Below are 24,491 nucleotides of genomic sequence, written 5' to 3' on the forward strand. Positions count from 1 at the left end.
GATTCTGCAGCGAAGTGTGACTTCGAGAAGATGGATAAGCCTTTATTTTGAGTGAAATATCTCACAGTGTATCCCAGCACAGCAGAACAAGCACTGAAACTGTATTTACCATTTTCAAGCACTTATTAGTGCGAAAGAGCATTTTCAGCGGTAGTGGCGATAAAAAATAAGCTTAGAAGCAAACTCAGTACTGCCAATGATTTACATTGCCCAGTTTCTACTATTCAGCCAAGAATTCAAAATCTTGTAAAAAATATGCAAGCTCATCCTTCACATTGATTTATTTGTTTGTTTCTTGCCATATGTGTGTGGAAGTAATATTTTTATAATAAGTACGTCACATTATAAGAGAACTTGTTATTTTTCTCCTAACTATCCTTACATGTAGGTAATGCTGTAAAATTATAAAAAACTATTTCGAAGAAACAATATAAAATAAACGTAGTGAATCTGATTTAAATATAAATACTGCGTGTGATCCTTATGGAGTCTGATGTTATGTGTGGTATGTTATTTCAACTAATAATAGTATTTCTTCTGGGTGAAGACACAGCGAAAGTTTATCCTAGATATGGCAAGCGAAGAGTAGTCCTAAAATTGTATACTGGTGAAGAAATGGTGTGCAGCAAGGGAATGTAATCAAGGTAAGGAAGTTGTTTTACTCATATTTTTTAAAGTTCTGTGTAGTCTGCAAAATTATTTCGTAAAACTTATTTTTTATATTTTGTCTGGTTCTGAGAAATGGGTGTTTGTCGCCATTCGGTAACAGTCGTTGTTGACATAAATGCCAACCTATAGCCAATGACAACGGGGAGTGCTATAGGCGTACAAATCAGTGATGTTCATTAACACTGTGACTGAGTGACTATTTTTGATAATGAGTGAAAATAATAAGCTACACTCAACTTAAAATAATGGCCCGCATCCACTAATCTGCAAAGGTCGCAAACATTTTTCCTTGTTTACCAAGGACTTTCTTTACTTTAGGAGTGGCTTATAATCACTAGAGTAGACTGATGACGTAATAACTGCGACTCTATACATTAACAGCCCACCATGTTACATGACGTCACCATCACAAATTTTTCAATAGTTTCTTGATAATTAATAAAAATCTCTATATTTTTTTAGGGGGGGCACAGAAGTTTTCTTTTCGGCAGAAGTGGGGCATGACAAACAAAAGTTTGGGAACCTCTGCTCTAAGATATCATCATGAGTTGGGTTCTGAACCATCTGCTCTAGATAATATTCAGAGAAGATATTCAGTACTGTTCTACAGGATGTTTTGTCATGCTGTCCACTAACAAAATTGTAATTATCCAAATTAAAGGGTCCTCCAATGATTACAGTGCAACCGGGGAACTTATGTAAATGAAAACTGAGGTTCTTCTATCAGGTTTTTGGTAAGGAAGTGAGTCTGGTGGTCTATAGAAAGATCAGAATATAAATTTATGTCAACCTAATATTGGGTTGTGCCCAAGCAATCTCACATGAAGTTTTAATTTCTATCTCAATGGATATGAGCTTCTTGTCTATTTTGACAAATACATCCACCTCCATTTCCCATTAGCCTAGCCTTTCAATATACACTTCTTCCCAACTTCAAGCTTTATCCAGTTTTCTGTACCAACTATTAGTAAGCTTGATTGCTTTGTAGGAGCTTTGCAAGCCCTGGCACTTTGCTGAAGATGCTCCGCCAATTCACTACTACAATTGTAATATTGTCACCTGTGGGGAGCACATCTATGCATCCTGTACTGCTAATTCTAGGTCTCCTGCAGTTATCGTTTTCTGGACTGCACAGAAAGTCACCTAATCTAAAAAAACACTTGTGTGCATCCCACAGTCAGTGCCTCAGTAGCAGCCTTCAAGGTGTAGTGTGCATCTGACTCTTTTAGGGGTACCTCGTAATTCTCAACTCTATGCCACATGATACGAAGTCACAGCTCACCATGTTATGAGACCTTCCTATTTTCTGGTTCAAGCATTCCACTCAATTCAGAACCAGCAGGCCACAATCTGTAGAGTGTGAGCTTCATAGAAACTCCATGAACAAGACTGATATTCTCAACCTTACATACCAGCTTCTCGAATGATCCAAGTATACCTTGGAGCCCAAGTGAGAGGCGCCGTTTGTCCAAAGTGCACCACAATCTGCAACTGGTTACACCCTGCTCCCTTTAATGGGTGCTGGAATGGCCAACATGATGAATGAGGCCCCAAGACATACACACTGAATTCACCTGTTGTTCCTTCCTGTCTTTTGCCACTATTTCCCTACAGGAAATGCCTTACATTTGCACTGCTGACGATTAACATACCCCTACCCATTTCTGTCCGTATGCCATTCACACGACATTTTTCAGTGGAAAATAGCATCTTGAACTTGTTGGTTAGGAGGATGGGTGTACACATTAAGATATATATAGTCCCTATCGCTCCTGTGTAGGACACCTTGACCCACTATTCACATGCCACTCAAACCCAAGTGGACAAGTAAAGAGAGATCCTGTTGCATGTCTTGCAAAAGAGAGAGTATCCACAGAAGAAGATAGTACTTGAGGTACCTTTGTTGCCTCTGGTACATGATTTGGTAGCCTTCCTGACACACCCATTCACAGCAGCTTCCTATCACTCTTCAGTAGTCTGGGTGATTTCAAATGTTTACAAACAGCACCTAACTCACTCAGTGGCTGAGAACAGCATACACAATGGGGCTGCATTGTGCCTGGTGTAATATTTTACAGAACAGTGATTCTCTTCTCATTTATAGCTCTGATATGCTACTAATATTACCAGCAGCCTTTTAGAAGTGTAGTGAATAACGGCCAAAACAAGAAATCTACTACAGTAACAGGAAAAGTTGGTACAAAATTTATTGTTTAGAAGAAATGTTTTTCAGGTTACACTCACTAACAAATTCAACAACAGTGTTAATTTGTGATAATGTAGACAATTTACGCTCCTTATAAAAAAGAAAACTAATATGTCACTAATCTGACATGTTAGTTACTTACACTAACTGTAAATCACAAATGTTGATACTATGAGGTAGGTTATGCATAATAACAAATCTTACAGCAGTGACCCCAAGGGTAGTGTCATAACTTTACAATCCTTCATACTGACATAAAAAGACGCCTTAGGCTGCATATGACAACAGATTGTTGACAATGGGCGGCTGCTATCATGTTTCTAACGTTCCCTCATCTTTTACAAGTATCACCTCACTACGACATGTCAAGTTTCATATTATAAATAAATACACATGCAATTTTCCTTTGAGAAAGGATATTTAAAATAAGGATTCAGTACTCTGACATTTTTTTCGGCTGTCTATTCAAGTGCCCATGTCATCAAAAAGTCTCTGGCCACAAATTTTTTGTATCACTTAAAAATACCTGTGATAATTTTAATGTTGACTTCTTATTTTACTGAAGCTATTCAGTTATTTTGATACTGGCAGATATTGCATAAATAAAGATATCCTAAATAAAGATTGACTCAGTAACAATTATGCTGAATGGCATGCACACAGAAAAATTAATTTTAGTAGAGAATATATGGAAATAAAACTATTAGTTATATGGTGTTTATTACATGAACAGATGACATACAAATGCAATATCCCAAAATTATACATAGTTAGACAAGAAGCGAGAGCTGTGCCCTTCAGGCGCAGTTAGAAAATGCAAGTGCGGAACTTAATAGGCTGAAGAGGGGGAAGGAGGCTGAGGAATGTGAACTGGCAATTGGCAATAAGGTTGCTAGGAGATGGTTTCACTTTGGGTATCACCAGCAGATTTGACCAACTGTCAGAGTGTAGTGAAAGGAGTCTGTTGTAGCTCTAGATGCAGAAACATGCAACACAGTTCAACAAGTAATAAGCCAAAGACAATTGTTAATTACAACAGAAAAAAGAAGGTTCTGCTGTAGGTAGTCCTCATGGCAGAGGTGCAGGTCAATAGTTGCAGGAAATACTAGGGAGTGAGTACCAGGTCACTGGCACTGTGAAACCTAGTGGAGTGTTGGCTTAGTCGATGGATAACACAGAGGAGTTACGTGGGAATTTAAAAACACAGTATCAGATCAGACGGTGACTGTGGGTGAAGCTGGGAATGGTCTTGATAGAAACAAGGATTGTGACAGCCTGGAAAATATAGCTACACAAACTGATGGCAAAAATGTGCACCTCACAAAGCTGTTTCAGCATCATGATCAGCCTTATCTTTATATCGCTGTTAGGTATATTAACATAGGTGTTGAGAGGGTACTGATGACAAGGGGTACAGTTCAAATTGCAGACGTGCCAGTTGAGACTGTCGATAGGTTGAGTTTCAGAAGGCATGGCCTGCATGTGAGTAAGTATAGGATAAGGAGGTTGACAAAGCTTATAATGACAATGTATTGAGGGGTTGATAGTATCACTCTTGAGAAAATGCCAGTACTAATTGGTACAGCTGATAGGTATCCATTTAAGTGAAGTCTCTCAACAAAGAAACCGACTTCAGAAATGGTAAGGTATCCAAGTAGTGAAGCAAATAGCATGTTTCACCAAAACATAGGAGTATTAGAGACAAAGTTGGTGAACTGCTTATAGATGTTATCTCTGATGATACTGGCTCATTAGAGCACCCCATTTAAACCATGTAACAATTCAGAGGCTTCCTACATGAGAATAGAGATTAGCTGGCTATTTTTCAAGAAGTTCTTTGCGGATTGGTGAGTGGCCATGTACGTGAAAAATGGTATTTCATTTACATTTATCGATGTATCAAAGCACTGCACTGAACTTGTCATTGTTGTGCAGGAGCAGTTCCATTTAGTGAAACTCTATTTCTGATTATAGTTATCCATAGGTCAGCCTCCCCTGTTTTCAGGACTTTCTGTCCAAGTTAGGGAGGGTTCTTGGTTTACTTAATAGAAAGTAACAAAAATTAGTAATATTTGGTGACCTTAGTATGAATTTTATAAGTTCATTCTTCATTACTAGAGGGCCATTCAGTTAGTAAAAGGTATTTCAGACCATGATGTAGAAATTTTAACACTAGAAGGAATTTGTGCAGATTGACAGATTAAATATAATTACAAACTATTTAAAACGCTAATCCTGTGGGAACAGACATGTTTTATAAACCTCATTAAAGAAGAAAAAAGGCAGCATGTTTATAGTGCTGATAACAGAGAAATATAATGCTTTCCTCAACACATTTTTCATGTTCTCTAAAAGTTGCTTCCCATTAGAATTAACATGTACCCTAGGTGTCTGACTAATGGGTATCATGTTGTATTAGAACACTACAAATAGTCACAATCAAGCTACAGAAACCTATTACAAACAGTACCATAAGCTGCTTAAAATGTCATTAACAATATTAAGAAAGGCTACATTGCTACTCACATGTGTTGCAGACAGGCATGATGAAAAGACTGTCACAAATAAGCTTTCGCCAAAGCCTTCTTCAGACAAGAGAAACATGTGCACATTCAAACAAGCAAGTTCACCTCACACACACGACCACTACCTCCAGGCACTCCAGACTGGCCAGATGTACTGATCATTTGCGTGAATGTGCATGTGTTTCTCTTTTCTGAAGAGGGCTTCAGCCAAAAGCTTACACGTAAGAGTCTTTTCATGGTATCTGTCTGCAACTCAATGTGTCATCTTTACGGTGAGCAGAAATTTATCATTTTGTAATATTGTTGATATTCCAACCTGGACCTTTCATTGTTTTAAAAATGTCATTAGGAAGGCAAATCACATGTGATCCACAAATTCCTGGGATAAAATTAAAACAGTGTCGTCAGTCACAAAGGAAGTGTCTGGCCAACAGCACAAGACCAAGAATAGAGTGCCATATGTATTAAATATGTTTTTAGTTACTGGTAAGACAAATATATATGCACTGTTTAAGAATCACTTTTTGAATATAGCAGGTTAATTAAATAATAACCTATTTTCTGAAGGAATAATACTCCATGAAGGAAAGCTGCCACTAACCACACAGTGGAGATGCCAAGTCGCTGTGTGGTGAGTGGCAGCTTTCCTTCTCGGAGTATTGTTGCGTTCCATCCTGGATTTTCCATTGTTTGGTATTTTCTGCAGGGTATTATATAACTCTGTTAGAAAATGGCTCCCAAGACTCCTATCTGAAATACATCTCCATGATACTGACAAGGCGGAGACTGACTGAATAATTAAATCACTGAAGACTAACAATTTCATGCATGTGATGGGATACTTTTGCAGGATACTAAACCACTGTGTTGCATGTGTTAGCACTGTACTTAGGGACATTTGTAATTTTCCCTCTAGGTGGGTCAGTTTCCTCAACAGTTAAATTACTCAAAGGAGAAAGGGATAATGTAGAAAATTTTAAACCCAATTCTATGCCATCACTGTTTGCGAAAGTTAGTGAACAGGATATAAATAAGAGGGTGTTGATCATCTCATTTCACATAATTTTCTGTCAAATGTACAGTATGCCTTTATAAGTGATTTAACAAATGAAAATGCTGTATTCTGCCTCTTTAAGTGACTGGAAAGATTAAACAAATAGTTGCAAACATCAGGTGTCTTCTTTGATTTAACTACGGTGTTTGTGTTGATCATAAAATATTACTTCAGAAGTTGGACCATTATGGGGTAAGAATAAGTACTTCACAACTGGTTCCTAACATATTTTAAGAACAGACAGCAAAAATCATTCTCTACAGTAATGAGGATGGCTATCAAATGGCACCTGTAGTTAAGCAGCGTGAGCAAATAGCTGAGTCTGACAGAGCTGTAAAGACTCTTACTGCTGGCACTCGGAAAACTGGAAAATGATTGTGATTGCTGTTCTCACAGTATGAGCAAAATTTGTTGTACTTCCGCTGCAGCATTGGCAAAGGACATAGTGCAAGTGGAAATTGAAACTTGTCACCAAAGCACAGAAAAGACAACCAAATAGACTTTTCATTGGTGGAAATATGCACTGCCATAAAAGAAACTTAAAAATAGGAAATCTCCATGGCCAGATGACATATACAATAAATTACTAAAATAATGTGTGGAACAGACATTATGTCAACGACTTCTTACTTTAATAGCAACATGACAAGTACCAGGGAATTACCCTGGTTGATACCACCTTAAAATTGTAAACATCAGTAATTAAACAATGGAAAATCCACATGTGGTTTCAGCTCTCTGTGACTACAGACGTGTGTGTAAGTTGCGTTTGCGAGGAAGAGAAACATTCCACATGGGAAAAATATATTAAAAAAAGATGCTGTGACTTACCAAACGGGAAAGCGCTGATAGATAGACACAATAAAAAACACACATACAAATATCAAGCTTTCACAACCCACGGTTGCTTCATCAGGAAAGAGGGAAGGAGAGGCAAAGACGAAAGGATGTGGGTTTTAAGGGAGAGGGCAAGGAGTCATTCCGGATTACCCGCACGGTGTAACACTGTGCCAAGATGTGCTGGCCGTGCACCAAGGCATGTTTAGCCAAAAGGTGATCCTCATTACCAACGAACACTGTCTGCCTGTGTCCATTCATGCGAATGGACAGTTTGTTGCTGGCCATTCCCATATAGAACGCTTCACAGTGTAGGCAGGTCAGTTGGTAAATCACGTGGGTGCTTTCACACGTGGCTCTGCCTTTGATCGTGTACACCTTCCGGGTTACAGGACTGGAGTAGGTGGTGGTGGGAGGGTGCATGGGACAGGTTTTACACCAGGGGCGGTTACAAGGGCAGGAGCCAGAGGGTAGGGAAGGTGGTTTGGGGATTTCATAGGGACGAACCAAGAGGTTACTAAGGTTAGGTGGATGGCAGAAAGAGACTCTTGGTGGAGTGGGGAGGATTTCATGAAGGATGGATCTCATTTAAGGGCAGGATTTGAGGAAGTCGTATCCCTGCTGGAGAGCCACATTCAGAGTCTGATCCAGTCCCGGAAAGTATCCTGTCACAAGTGGGGCACTTCTGGGGTTCTTCTGTGAGAGGTTCTGGGTTTGAGGGGATGAGGAAGTGGCTCTGGTTATTTGCTTCTGTACCAGGTCGATAACCACAGGTTTGAAGAAGTAGACGAGTTTAAACATCTGGGGGTAGTAGTGAATAACACAAATGATATGAAGCACAAAATAGAGGTGAGGAAAAAAGCTGCATCCAGAGCATCATACACACTCAACAAACTAATGTCTCTAAAATTTTCTCAAGAGGAACCAAAGAAAGAATATATAAAACCATAATCAGACCAGTAGTACTATATGGGGCAGAAATATGGAGAACAGACAAATATATGGAGAGAAAGATAAAGTTTTTGAAAATAAAATCCTGACAAAGATATTTGGACCAACCTACGAGGGAGGAGAATGGTGAAGAAGAAATGGCAGGGAGCTATACTATGAACCAGATATAGTTGCAGAAGCCAAGACAAGAAGACTAAGATAGGCCAGCCATGTCTATAGAAGAGAGCAGGGATCTTAACTGTGAGGTCTAGAGAATAAACTAGAAGAACGAAGACCTATAGGCAGGCTGAAAATGAGACAGAGAGACCAAGTTGCCACGGGTCTCCAGGTACTGGGAGAAATAAAAGAAGTTGCCAAAGACAGACGGTTTGTTGGTTTAAAAGAGTGTCTGTGTGTGGGGAGGGGGCAAACTACAAGGTCTTCAGTCCCTTGTTCCAAAGGAAACAATGCCACAAGGGTGAGAATAAGACAATGAGACTTATAAGACAAAACTGAATGAAAGGAAAAACTATAACGAATGAAGGGTAACAAACACATAAATGGACAAAAGAGTACAAGAAAACTACGAAGATACAAGAAACAGGTAGAAGAGGTTAAAACAAGAAAGCAGGTTACCATGGCTGGCTGAATATGAGGACAAAAAGGAAAAGCCAGCCACTCTGCAACACATTAAAATCTCCACCCTGAAAGCACTACGGTGGAGGACACACAGGGACAAAGGCCATGGGCTAAAACTTAGAGCAAATGATAAATCTCACCCTCACGAATAAAACTTGAAACTAAAGCTGCTGTTGAGGTACTGTTGCCCAACACCAAAGGTAGGGTGCTGGGAAAGTTAAAAGTCGGCCACAGAGCAGCTAGAAGTGGGCAGTCCAGCAAGAGATGGACGACCGTCATTCATGAGCCACAGTGACACCAAGGTGGGTCCTCATGATGAAGGAGGTAACCACGCGTCAGCCACGTATGGCAAATGCAGAGCCAACATAGAACCACAGGGTCCCTGCGAGAGGTGCGCACAGAGGTCTTCCACACATTCGTAGTTTCCTTAATGGCACACAGCTTCTTGTGCATACTGAGGGTATGCCATTCCATCTTCCAAAGCCGCAAAACCTTGCATGTAATACTGAATGCAGGTCAGTTTCAGAGAAGCCGATCTCCAAAAGTGGTTTCCGCGTAGCCAGTTTGGCCAGCCTGTCAGCAAGTTCGTTGCCTGCGATTCCGATGTGCCACTGAATGACTGGGTCATTCCAGGGCAAAGATGGACTCCTGGATGGTCGCTACTAAAGGATGATGAGGGTAGCACAAGTCAACAGTTTGCAGGCTGCTCAAAGAGTCAGTACACGGAAGAAAGGACTCGCCTGGGCATGAGCGGATGTGATCAAAAGCATGAGATACGGCCGCCAGCTCTGCAGTGAAAACATTGCAGCCTCTGTCCAAATAAAACACCTCAAACACCGACAGAAACTTCATTCGCTTAGCTGCCAACCATTCTGTATCAAGCATCCCTCTCCTACGGCCTTGGTGCTAGAATGGGGAACATCTGCAGTGGAAATTTTATAGCTATCAGAACATACTGAAAACCTTGCCAAAACTTCTGGACAGATATCATCATGCACCAATATTTAAATACAAATTGCCAATGATACTTTGTCATAATGACAATAAAGCCATCAAGACTGAGCACCAAATCATTAACATACATCCTTTTATCACCCCACAAATGCCCCAAGATGAGAAATATCCAGCATCCAATGCCAAATTCTACACTTGCCCCCTTTATTTCAAATAAATAAACAAACGAAAATAAATCTCCTCAAATAGCATTCAGTCAAGAACCCATTATACTAGTTCATTCCTATGCGTAAAGCATTTCCAATCCAGCAACCCATGGGCTATTCCAATGGACGACTCAGTCACAAGACTTAGCTACACACAAACCCACCACTATTTAAAGCCATCCAGTCACAAGCATTTTCCATCCAATTCAAGCTATCAACACTTGTGAAAACAACCATGTCACTTATTGTCTGTACAACAACTAGTATACTGCATTCTATGATCATACACAACTGGAATCAACTGTTTAGCTACACAGAAAGCCACCAACAAACTATGAGTAGCTACAGATTAAACAATGGAAAATCCAGGATGGAATAATGGCAAAGAGATGGTGGTCATGTGTGTGTGAGTTGTGTTTGCATTAATTTGTGTTTATGCTGTCTACTTCAGAAGACGACCTTTTTGCTGAAAGCTTGCTTGTTTAGCAGTCCTTTTCTGTCTGCGACTCGACTTCCCCACAATATGGTTAGTAGTAATATAGTAACTACAGATTCACATATTCTGATGTTGAACATCCTGTAGACAACACTAATTCTCTCCCCACTGCTCCACTGAACTGTGCAGTTGGAAGGCCTTCTACAAACACGTCTACATGTGTGCAAGTGCGAACACCCCCCGCCCCCCCCCCCCCCCCCCACACACACAAACACACAAACTAATAAAACCTTTTTAGTTCTGTGTTTGTTAGCAGCATTAATAAATAATTGCCATTACCTGTGGAACTCCCCATCTCTCAGTCATGTCTTTTCTGTCCTTCCACTGCCCCGCCCCATACTCCTGCACTTTTCCTCTTTCCAACTGCACCACTCCTTTTCTCTCCTTCACATCCATATGCTTGACAAACACTCACAAAAACTCAGTGGCATAATGTTCTGATCTTCTAGGTGCACTTATGCAACAGCTCCTTTTATAAGCAGGTGAATGACTGACTGTTCTTTTTTTGTTACTTATTTCATCATAAATTTTACGTTACTGTATTACATACACAATATTACAAAAATGTATTAATAAAAAATCTACTCACCAAGCAGCGGCAGAACATACACATAAAAAATTGTTATGACTGGCAATCTTTCGGAGCCACTGGCTCCTTTTGCAGGCAGAAGGGTTGAAGGGGAAGGAAGAAGGGTGAAGGAAAAGGATGGGAGAGGTCTAAGAAAAGGGGTACATTTTGGAAAAGTCACCCAGAACTGTGGGTCAGACGAGACTTACTGTTTGGTGTGAAGGCGATAATGTGGGGAGAGACTGGGGGGGGGGGGGGGGTTATGGACAAATGCAGAGGAAAGAGGAGATGGACAGAGTGAGGGGAAGGAGGAGATAGGCAGACACACGAGAAGAAGATGAATAGACAGACAGGAGGAGGAAATGGAAAGAGAAAGGGAAGAAGAGATGGACAGAGAGAGAGAGAGAGAGAGAGAGAGAGAGAGAGAGAGAGGTGGAACATATGTACAGAGTGAGGGGCAGGAGGAATGGACAAAGAAAGGTAAGAGGAGGTGGAAAGAGAGAGAGTGGAGGAACATATGGACAGAGAGAGGGGTGGGAGGAATGGACAGAGAATGGGGAGGGGGGAGGAGGTGGACTGGGAAGGGAGGAAGAAGGTGGACAGAGAAGAGTGCAGATGACTCATCATTTTTAAAATTATTTTTCTCTACAGACCACAGTCAGTAATTATGATAAAGAAAGATGAAAAAGTATTCGCTTTTTTTACTTGACTGCTAATCATCCATAATATAAAAAGTTAATTCATCCTGCCAAAGAAACCCATACACTCCCAAAGCTTGATCATCATTTTCACTATATATTCTTTTCTCACATCAAATGCATTCAGTTTTAGTGTTCATGTACAAGACAGTATCACAACATACAAATTAAACAAAATTAAACTTACTCCTCCACTATCTTGCATTTCCTGTACTATGACAGATATATTTGTTCTGGGATACTGGGAAGAAATAATTGCTGCTTCACATGTATTCTTAATCAGCGCTTCTCTTGTTCTATCTGCAACAGCTGAAGCAAAAACAAATCCAGAACATATCAATGTTAAGCAATCATAAATAACTACCTTATTTTTGTACATAGTATAACTATTTACTTTGACAGAAAATGGTGTGATGCATGCCAACAATAAAACTTCCACGATACCAATTCTCTCTCTCTCTCTCTCTGTCTCTCTCTCTCTCTCTCTCTCTCTCTCTCTCTCTCTCTCTCTGTGTCTGTGTGTAAGAGAGAGAGAGAGAGAGAGAGAGAGAGAGAGAGAGAGAGAGAGAGAGAGAGAGAGAGAGATCTACAATCTTTCAAATATGTAACCCCCCCCTCACTTGCTAGAGTTTGCATGCAAATACAGCTAAGTCTTGGCACTTAACTATTGTGCAATACACTGAGCTGACAAAAGTAATGGAATAGCAATATGCACATATACAGATGGTAGCAGTATCGCATACATAAGGTATAAAAGGCAGTGCATTGGCAGAGCTGTCGTCTGCACTCAGGTGATTCATGTGAAAAGGTATCCGATGTGATTATGGCCACACGATGGGAATTAATAGACTCTGAATGCAGAATGGCAGTTGGAGCTACACACAAGGGATATTCCATTTTTGAAATAATTACGGAATTCAATGTTTTGAGAACCACAGTATTTAGAGCATGCTGAGAATATCAAACTTCTGCCATTACCTCTCACCACAGACAATGCACTTAACAAGCAAGAACAGAGACATTAGTGTAGAGTTGTCAGCACTAACAGACTAGCAACATTGCACGAAATAAACATAGAAATCAACATGAGACATATGATGAACATATCCATTAGGACAGTATGGTGAAATCTGGCATTAGTGTACTATGGCAGGAGATGACTGATGCGAGTGCCTTTGCTAACAGCACAGCACTGCCTGAAGAGCCTTTTATGAGCTCGTGACTGTATCGGTTGGACCCTCGTGACTGGAAAACTGTGGCTTGGTCAGACGAGTCCTGATTCCTGTAGGTAAGAGCTGATGGTAGAGTTTGAATGTGGTGTGGTTCCCACAAAGCCATGGACCCAAGTTGTCAACAAGGCACTATGCAAGCTGGTGGTGGCTCCATAATGGTGTGGGCTGTGTTTACATGGGATGGGCTGGGTCCTCTGGTCACCAGCCATTGACAGGGAATGGTTGTGTTTGGCTACTTGGAGACTATTTGCATCCACTTTTGGACTTCATCTTCCCAAACAACGACGGAATTTTTATTGCTGATAATGCATCATGTCACCAAGTCACAATTGTTTGCGAAAAGTGTGAAGAACAGTCTGAACAATTAGAGCAAATGATCTGACCACCCATCAACCATTTATAGAATAAAATTGAGAGATCATTTTGTGCACAAAATCCTGCACCAGCAACACCTCTACAGGCAGGGGGACTTCCAATGACTTGTTGAGTCCAGTGAAACAGCTGCACTACGCTGGGCAAAAGGAGGTCCGACATGATACTATGAGGTATCTCGTCACATTACCTCAGTGCAGTTCAGAAGATATTATGTCAAACAATGAGCTGCTTGAAAATGAATTTCACTACACATATGCGTTAAATGCGTGTATAAAGACACATGAAATATGTGAATACATATACAATATTATTTCACATGCGCATACGAAGCTAAAGCCACAAGTAGAAAGCTTGTCCTAAACCCCTGGAATGATTTCAAACAAATTTGGTGCAAATATTATGACCTGCACATTAGAAGATATTTCAGTCCACTTTTCACAGTTGTTCAAGGGCTGGAAGAGGAACAGTGACACGAGTTTGGCTGAAAGCTACAATGATTGCAGGAAGGGGAGCAATGAGTCAGCAGCAAATTTCACTGTGCTACCAATTGTGGGAATCTATATCATGTACTTTGACTTTTTATCAACATTTACCACAGTTAAACTGCATTCTGCCTGAATCCATTTGAAGTCGGAATCGAACTGACTTTAAAATTGGTCAAATACTCAACAATAGTACTCACTTCTGCAGGAGATGGTAAAAGTCTAGGTAGGGAGCAGTGGCGCACTTACATGTTTCTTGCTGCAATATTATTGATCCTTGCCATAAAGTATTATAGGAATGAATTGGTGTATGCTAGTTGGTTCTATGCGGCTTATGATACAACAGCAGGTTTGGAAGCAGGAGACATAGTAACGTTCTCATGGCAGTATAGAAGCGAAATCCTATATTTATTTGGGAAAGAACAGCTGTGTTCTCAAGTCCTAACATAAGGAGAACCTCAGAAGTAGGAACATACTCAGAAGAAACAGCTAAATATTTGTGACAAAGAAGATATAAATTTCGCAGATGTGTTATTTGGATGACGATGATGATCATTTGTAAGCAAAAAATGTAGAAAGGAAAACAATCTGAAAATTAATGTAAACCATTTCTTTATTTTATTTCTCCTACTATTATCAAAATGCAGTCAATCAATAAATGGCATAAGTTTAGAATAGCTATAATGTTACCTCTTGGCAAATACTTTACATCAATAAAACAGTTTGTAATTTTGATTAATCAGAATATATTAAAAATAAATTCTTCCCTAGGAGCCACTTATATTCAGGGTCATCTAATACTCTGGTAAATACGGTAGAATGACTGTCATAAAGTGGTCTAACAGGACCTGCAGCAGCTCATGAAGGTCTTAAGTCCATTCCAAAACCTGACAGCTGAATCCATATCCTCCCCCCCCCCACCCCACCCCCTTCGCATTCCTACCTTTTACCTATTCCACAAACCCAACCACACAAGTCTCCATGCATGTTGTTCCATGTGGCTGGGTACAATGCTCCCACAGAATTAACCTCTATCTTTGCTGACAAACACATCCAAATTATTGTTCTCAACCTCCCATCCTACAGTCACGACACCTCTTATTTCCATGGCCGACTTTCCACAGTTCCTGTCCCATTTCCACCACAGTCCTTATTGGTCATTGTGGATGAATGTCTTTATACACTAACATCCCCTGTGCACTACCTTTCCCAGAGTCTTCTTGATACCAAACACACCCCCTCTTTCCTAACCCTCCTAGCAAACCACATTCTGACTCACAATTATTTCATTTTCTAACATCTACAAACAAATCCTTGTTATCACCATAGGTACTCACATGGCACCATCGTATGCCAACTTATTTACAGGCCTTCTGGAGGAATCGTTCCTATCTACTCACCACCTAAAACCCCTTGGCTGGTTTATATTCACTGATAACATTTTCAAGATTTGACAGATGGCAAGGGCAATCTTTGCTCTTTCCTCCACAACCACAATTTCTACTTCCAAACCTGCTTCATCTGATCCTTCTCAACTCAAAGAGCCACCTTCCTAGATATCAATCTCCACCACCCAGATGGCTCCTTAAATATGTCTGCTCATAAAAAAGTGCAAATACCACCAATGGTATGTACCGCCACTCTGACAGCTGTCATCTGTCCCATGTCAAAAATCTCCTCCTTACAGCCCACACCAATCCATGGTGCCATATCTGCAGTGTAACACAGAGTTGTTGAAATTTACCCATAACCTTACCAGAGCCTTTATTGACAGACAATATCCTATCCAGCTTATACATAAACAGCTCCCCCCACGCCATCTCCTCCTCCGACACCATTGAATCTATTAACCACCCACTGACCAGCACTTTTGCTGATCATCCTGGCCTCGAAAAGGAATCATGTCCTATCCCAGGATTTCAAATACCTATCATCATGCTCTGATAGGAGGATGCCCCACCCAAAATCCTACCTTTGTCACCCGATGTGTCCTGCCACCCACTCTACCTATAAAATATCCGTATCCATCCCTATCACAATCCTCCACCCCCACAGGTCACACCCTTGTGGTCAATCCAAGTGAAACATCTGTCCCATACTCCTGCCCACAACCCCACACCTCCCCAGTCCAGTGAACGGCATTTCCTGCCCTATAGAAGGCAGGATGATATGTGAAAGCAGCCAAGACATATCAGCTATGCTGCAATTATTGTACAGCATTCTATGTGAGCACAGCAAGTAATCCAATGTCTACTGACATGAATGGCAACCTACAAACCGTGGCAAACCTCAACGTGACCACCCACTGGTGAACATGCTGCACACCACAACAAAGTTTCTCTGAAGTATGCAGGTGGGAACTGTCTCTTCAGCATATCCTGCACTCTTGCAATCCCTCTGGGCTAAACGACCACTAACTCATTTCCCAATTCTCACCTTACTTTTTCCCTTCTGTCCACACAACCCCTTCCCTGTCTAATTCATGTATTGCCTTCTCTCATCACTCACTCCCCCATCTCCGCCCTCCCTCCATTTGGTCTCTCTCTCTCTCTCTCTCTCTCTCTCTCTCTCTCTCTCTCTCTCTCTCTCCCTCTCTCTCTCTCCCCCCCCCCCCCTGGTCTGTCTGTGTTTTTTCCATTCCTCTTCCTTTCTCTCTTCCTTGCCTACCTCGCTCTGCATCTCCACCTTCCTCACATTTCCTTCTCTCCCTCCCTCTCTCTACCTCATATATTCTGTATCGTTGAAAGTCCTTCTGTCTTGTTATTCAGCCATTGAGTCATTTGTCAAAAGATGCCGCACACTAGCCTACTACCCCCTTCTCACCTTGTGTCCTTCACAACCGCCTCACCATCTCCATCTGCACAGGTGACTGCTATCGACAATCAACAGTTTAAGTCTCGCTGTGGCCAAGTGTGTATGCATTTGGATGTCTGTCTCATTATGTGTGTTAATGTGTGTATTTCTACTAGAGAAGGAGCAAGAGCTTGGAAGCTAGAAAAATATTGTTTCTGTTGCTTGTTTCGATGTGCCATACACCAGTCAGTTATAAGTCAGTGATTGCCTTTCCTTTATTTTACGTAACGGAATTGAATATTTCATGTGAGTGACCAGTAGTCCACTCCTCCAATCACTTCATACTTAGCTGGCTTAGTTAGATCAATTACATTTGTTACATAACTAGCTGAGAAGCCCTGCATTGCCCTGGAATTTATTTACAGCTGTGTCCGAGACTTTGTATGCATGGTATTTATTTTTTACTTTTAAAGCTACCTTGTATACTACATTGGAGGAGAAATGACTGGGAACATGAAGAGCCTGTTTGCTTCACTAACATGCTAGGGCCATGTACAGTTGACAGTGTGAAAAGCAACTGACACTCAGGTTAACATCCTCAACATGCAGTACCTGATATTGTAGTTTATTTATGGTAATGGGAGCTGCACATATTTAAAGCGAAATGGTAAATTGTTAGGAATAAGTGGGATCCGGAGTATAAAAATTCGCTTGCCTGTGCCGCTTCACATTAAAATTTCTGCTGCTTCTGTGTTATGTTGGAGAGAAGTAACAAAGTCTCGGAGTGAAGAGTTCTAAAGAGTGAGATAATGCTTGATCCTCTCGATAAGAGAGTAACACTGTGCCTTGCTTTCAGAAAGAAATTTCAAAGAGCCTGATGTTCTCAAGCCACAACAAGTCTCGCATCATGATCTTCATTGGATTCTTGAGACCACTTAGTCCTCAATCTTTTAGCCAGTCTGATATATTCAGAAAGTCTTTGGCACTTTCTAGGCATTTTTATATGCAAACAAAATGAAATCAAAATATAATGCATAGGCACCCAAATCACAAAGATGACTTAAGACTCATTTTTCCTAGCAAAGACTATCTGTAAAACCTATCAAATGAAACAAAGCAATTTTATAAACTTTTTGACAAACACAGAAAAATTGGTAAATTTTTGTATCCTGGGGAAATAAATCCACCATTAGTTTGTATTCGTAAAGATAAGATTGCAGCATTCACTTCTGTCACCAACAAACTTCTGAAAATACTAATGGCGCCATCTATTTGACCTTCTGTGTACTATGCAGTGATGATTAAACACCCTAACTACTAAGCTGAGCAGACAATTTTAGATGGAACTTTGTATCACAATATCTTCTCCCCTCCCCCCCCCCCCCCCCCTGTGTGTTCCGATTTTGATAAAATAAAGCCTATATGTTGCCCCAATCTACACCCAGGCACTTGTGAAAATCCCATGAAAATCTGTTTAGTAGTTTTGAAGATTAGTGTGTTTATGCAGAAATAAAGACATACACAACAGTTTTACTGTTTTGTTATTCATACAGACCAAATAGAAATTTTCATATATTTGACGAAACATCCTGACATTTTGAATGGCCAGACTGTACTAAAAAATAAAAAAATTATCGAAAATTTCACCAATATTTTCACAAATACATTCCTTTGTCTGGGTGTTCAATTAACACAGACAGTACAATACAGAAATAAAATTATATAATCCATTAGATAAGCAAATCAAATTATCTTGGGATGTGAAGCAATTGACTCTGGAAATTACACATTATCCAAAATTAATATGTTGATTAAAAGTATCATATCCTTAGATAATTGTATAGCTGTTATTGGGAAATGTCTTTGTAATGTGATAAGAAATCAGACTATAAGGTAAGTTAAATTATATGAAACAACACCAACATCACTTTTCTACATGATGCCACTGATGATGGGCACGTGTGCCTGATTATAGTTTGAGAATTGGCAAACTGCAGAGAGAGCACCATGTGTACAAGAGTACAGCACTTCCTTCTTCATCCCCAGCTCATTACCACCTGGATCAGTACTACCTACCTATATACCACCATCCTCCATATCCACAACCTGGCAGCTATCAAACACTATGTCTCCTAATATCGTATTGGCTCGAAATACTTCACCTCCTTCCTTACGCATATCAAGAACTGTATCCCAGTAAATAGCTACTTCTCCATGAGGTTAATATATACAAACAAATCTGAAGCACGGCTGTGAACACCCGACTGGCACCCTACTATGCCAAACTGTGTATGGGACGTGTAGAGAAAATGTTCCCAGATACCCAAAATCCCAAATCCCTTCTCTCGTTCAGGTTCATTGGTGATCCGGATGCAGGAACGAGACACTCTTTCCTCAATCGAACATGCATCTTCACATCTCAAATTGCTTCATTCGAACCTCTATCTGAATCAAGTCCACAAACCATTGACAGCAACTGCACGATATTTCTCCCCATTCCACACTAAAAGAAACTCTTCCGGACAGTCTTCCCATCTGTGGACAGTCCATCTACAGTGACGATGAAACTCTTGCCCCATAGGCTGAAGGTCTTACCAAAGCCTTTGCAGAGAGGCATTACCACTCATCCTGCCCCAAAATCTTGTCAGCAGTCAGATTTCCCAACTGTATCCACACGTACCATTAATACTCCACTCACACGAATGAACTATAAAGGAGCCTTTCACTCCCCTCCCTCGCCCTCCCCACTGACAACCCAATATATCATCCCCCAATGAAACAACTTAATCATATCCTTGGTCAGAACTTCAACTATTTTTCATTGTGCCTAAAAATGAGGCACCATCCTACCACCAATCCTCTCCATCCCTCCCGAAAGTGTTATTCTGCCACAAACTAATCTAACCAATATTCTAGTCTGTGAAACTTCCTGGCAGATTAAAACTGTGTGCCTGACCGAGACTCGAACTCGGGACCTTTGCCTTTCGCGGTCAAGTGCTCTACCATCTGAGCTACCGAAGCACGACTCACGCCCGGCCCTCACAGCTTTACTTCTGCCAGTATCTCGTCTCCTACTTTCCAAACTTTACAGAAGCTCTCCTGCGAAGGAGAGTTTGGAAGGTAGGAGACGAGATACTGGCGAAGTAAAGCTGTGAGGGCTGGGCGCAAGTCGTGCTTCAGTAGCTCAGATGGTAGAGCACTTGCCCGCGAATGGCAAAGGTCCCGAGTTCGAGTCTCGGTCGGGCACACTGTTTTAATCTGCCAGGAAGTTTCATATCAGCGCACACTCCGCTGCAGAGTGAAAATCTCATTCTGGATTCTAGTCTGTCCTTGTTCCACACCTTCTGCCAACTCCTTGCCACATGAGTCTTACCTCTGAAAGAAAATCTGGGTACAAAACCAGTCTGTTGCACCCACCCAGTGCATCAAACTCCACTGCTTTCATAGGCTGACCCTATCCCATCAGAAGCAGGGACACCTGTGAATGGAGCTAAGTCATATTCTGCCTCCACCATTCCTTTTACATGGGCACATCACCACTCAAGCATCTGACTGAGCAGAGGTGACAGCTCAGTGGCAGACCACACTACCTAGCACAAAATCCTCGATTTTGATGGTGATGTCACAACCTTTGCGGTACAGATGTTTCCCCTCGATATCAGCTTCTCCAAATAAAGTGTATGAAAATCATCCTTGCGACATGTCCTACAGAGCCATAGTCATCCTAGCCTTGGCCTCTGCTAGTCACTGCCCTGCACCCACCTCCATGATCTTCACTTAACTTGCCCTGCAACCCACCCATCCCCGCTCCCCCCATTCTCTCTCCTTTCTCCATTCTCTCTATCTCTATTCCAAACCACTCCTCCCAGTCACTGGGCAAAACTCACCCTGATTGCAGGCGAAGCCACATTCCTACCCTGTGCATGCTGTTGCCTCTCATCTGCCTCATTCACTCTACCCGACACTACTGCCCACCACGCTTACTCTACAGACACTGCAGCCCAGCAGGAGTACCTATACTCTGTAGCCCTGAAGCTAGCAGCGTTCTCAGTCTTTCTCACATGCCTGCTGAAGGTTCACTATTACCTTTACTCTTTAAATTATTTATTTAAAAATAAAGCCAATGTGTTAATAGAAAGTATCCTTTATTCCATTATTAGCTCACAAGACATACCTCTTTTTCTCTCTTCGCTGATTTGCTTAGTTTAAGTGGGAGTAATGCTCTACTGTCTCTGCCATAAATTCCAAGCTTCCAGATTTGATCCACACTTAAATATGATTTTCCTGTCTCTTGGCATTTCTTTTACTCTGGAGGAAAGGGATGACAAGGAGAGGTGAAGAAAAACTGAATAAAAGGATATCTCTTTGAAAGTAGCTTCTGTTTACAAAAAGAAAGAGGGCAGACATGTTCAAATTGTAACATTTCTTACAGCCCATAATTTTCCATGATTGACACATAGGTGTTGCTATTAAATCATACTACATCTCTAATATCTTATACTTACTCGGCAGACCTGTTTTTGGACGATAAATGGCTTCCACGTTTGCTCGGTCGATTAAAATCTTCGACAGCTTGACTTCTGCAGGTCCAAATACACCGGCCATTACAGATGTATTTCCTGGAAAATTGACTCATCGATGTAAGTGACAGTACACCATATCTAATGGAGACAAAAGGCAATCGCACAGTGAAAGGTTTTGCAAACAATGGACTGATGTGATGTTATCAGTGCAAAAAGAGGATGCGATTGAAGGAGATAATAAAGTACTAGGTATCTATTTTGCTCTTAGTGATCGGCTTAAGAGTTTTTCTGCATATAGTCCCTAATACCTACAAACTGAACACACATATACAAAATTTCATGGAAAATAAATTAGTTTCTATGTATATAGACTGAAGCAGGAAGTGAAAATTTGTACCAAGGCCAGGAATCAAATGTGTCTCCTGCTTACTACACAGATGATTTAGCCACTAACCACCTCGGCACAGCATTTCATACAACTGCATGGATTACCCTGGCAAACCTCCCTCCTCGATCCAATTTCTTGCTGCCGCCCCAGGCTACTTTAAATTCCCCTGAGTAAGTAGGACACCAGTGTTTGATTCCTGACCTTGGCACAAATATTCACTCACTGCTTCAGTCTATATACATAAAAATCATATCTGTATATGAGCAGAAGAGTCACTGAAACTGTGTAATTTCATTTAAATAAATTAGTCTTTGAGTTAAAAGTTGGCCTGAACTTCAAAATGCTTTACTGGGTAAATATCAATGGTATGTGGGAAATATTTGCATACATCTTATCTGTGATCCAATCCACTCAGTACCTTAAGGGTAGATCACGTGACACTTCTGCAGCACTGTGAGGAAAGACAGGATTATTAGCGTTTAATGCCTGACTGACAATGAAGTCATTAGAGGCAGAGAATACTCAGACTGGGGAAAGAAATTGACCAAGACCATTTTAATGGAGAGCAGAGCCGTCACAGCATCTGCTTTGAGCAGTTTAGGAAAATCAGGGAAAACCTAAATCTGTTTAGTAGGACAATGCGTTGAACTGTCATCATCCTGAATGTGAATACCGCAGCTTAGAACTCTGCGACCTACTCAACTGCAATACTACGATGACATAGGCTAATCTGAGTCAATGGTCAACTTCATCTGTGGGTCAACTTGGCCTAATAGCATTTTTAAGAACTTCTGTTGTACATATTTTGAAGGTTTACTGCCAATAGTTTGTGAATATTAATGGGGAATTTCCTCGTCCTTTAAATATTCTATGTAAGGACATCTCAAGTTTACAATCGCACTTTGAAATATCGAAAAATGCACAGTATGGTACTGGGTAGTAGGCAATGAAAGAGGTATGAAACAGAGAGGATCACGATCATTCACAAAGAAAGTGTATGTTACACTCTGAATGCGGGCACACTTTGAATGCGAGCAAAACGTGAATGTAAAAACTGATTTCTCAGTGATGCTGAGATCATATTAAAAGTAATAAACTGATACAGTGCACAAAGTTTTTAATTTGAATGAACTGTGGATACATTACTCTTATGCTAAAAGCAACAATAATCAAAACAGAGGATGGCAGCCAGTGGTCTAGCACAAAAAGAAGACGATGCTCCTTTCATTTGCCTGAGAGATAATGGCCAGTGTTGCTTCAAATTCAAAAGGGTTCTTCTTATTGATTATGTTGCAATAGGTTTAATAATAGAGGCAGGTTAAGTGTTTGAGTGACAAGATATTTATACAGACAGACATATTCAAAGAAGCGTGCATCCACTTAAGATGCCTCGCATAGAAAGCTTGTTAAACAACTACCCATATTGACAAGAGACTCACGTCACATTTACTCCGACATGAAGTTTGTCAGTAATGAATCACAAAAAAGCAGAGGCTATAGAGAGGCATGTTCATCGCAGTCGACAATGATATTGCCTCCAGTGAGGTCGAAGTTGAGTGTGACACTGAAGTTATCTGGTCATATATAACAAGTGTAGGTTAAACCAAGTTAATTGTTGGATGTTTTTACCAGCCACCCACTGTGACAGTTCTAGAATCATTCAAAGCAAGTCTACAGTCAATTGTGTGTAAATACCCTGATCATACAATACTAGTCAGAGGTTACTTTAACCTACCAAGTGTGGACTGGCATGTCTATGGATTTGTTGCAGGGGACTGCAGACAAACAATCATGTGAAATACTTTTGAAACTGTTTTGAGCAGCTAGCTCAGCAGCTCACACACAATGGAAATATCTTTGACATTGTACCCACAAACAGGCCAGACCTTATCAATAATGTCAGTATAGAAATGGGGATTAGCGATCATAATGTCATTATAGTAACTATGATTATGAAAGTTAATAAATCAGTCAAGAAGGCTATGAGAGTGTTTCTATCAGAATAGAACAGATAAGCAGTTATTAGCATCTCACAGACAGTGAACTGGCATCACTTAGTTCCAGTAAGATGGGTGCAGAGGAATTATGAGCAAAGTTTAAGCAGATTGTAAATTGTGGTCTGGAAAGTTATGTGCCTAGTAAATGGATAATGGATGGAAAAAGACTCACCATGGTTTAATAATGAAATTCGGAAAATGCTGAGGAAACAGAGGCTGTTGCACTCTTGGTTCAAAAGGGAATGCACAAATGATGACAAGCAAAGGTTAGCAGAGATTCATGCATCTGTGAAAAGATGTATGTGTGAAGCATACATCTACCACTGTCACACCTCAGCAAAAGATCTGGCATAGAATCCAAGGAAATTCTGTTCGTAGCTAAAATGGAAAAGTGGGTCTCAGGCTTCCATTCGGTCCCTTATTAACCAGCTTGGCGTGGCAGTTGAAGATAGCAAAATGATAGCCGAAGTTTTAAATTTCATGTTCAAGAAATCGTTCACACAGGAGAATCATACAACCATAGCATTACTTGACCATCGGACAGACTCCATATGGACGACATAGTAATAAGCATTCCTGACATACAGAACCAACAGAAAGATTTGAAAGCAAATAAATCACCAGGTCCAGATGGAATACCAATTCGACTTTACAAAGAGTATTCTACAGCATTAGCCCCTTACCTAGCATGCATTCATTGTGAATCTCTCATTGAGTGCAAAGTTCTAAGCTACTGGAAAAAGGTGCAGTTGACTCCAGTATACACGAATGGTAAAAGAATGGACCTGCAAAATTACAAAAAAATACAGACCAATACCCCTAACTTCTGTTTACTGCAGAATCCTTGAACATTTTCTCAGTTTGAATATGATAAACTTTCTTGAGACTGAGAAGATCATGTCCACAAATCGCCATGGTT

At 40.7% G+C, this 24,491-nt stretch overlaps 1 protein-coding gene across 1 annotated transcript in view; it reads right to left on the bottom strand.

Annotated features, from left to right (window-relative positions):
- LOC126095067 (exosome complex component RRP46) overlaps positions 1 to 24,491 on the bottom strand; it is a 39,634-nt gene that overhangs the window by 7,995 nt on the left and 7,148 nt on the right. The window contains exons 2-3 of the mRNA XM_049909749.1: positions 21,170 to 21,283; positions 11,970 to 12,091 (exon numbers count right to left, since the gene is read on the bottom strand). Coding sequence (XP_049765706.1) covers positions 11,970 to 12,091; positions 21,170 to 21,283 — 236 coding nt within the window. The remainder of the gene's footprint in view (positions 1 to 11,969; positions 12,092 to 21,169; positions 21,284 to 24,491) is intronic.

Source organism: Schistocerca cancellata, chromosome 8 (assembly GCF_023864275.1).
Source record: "Schistocerca cancellata isolate TAMUIC-IGC-003103 chromosome 8, iqSchCanc2.1, whole genome shotgun sequence".
Classification (NCBI taxonomy): domain Eukaryota; kingdom Metazoa; phylum Arthropoda; class Insecta; order Orthoptera; family Acrididae; genus Schistocerca; species Schistocerca cancellata.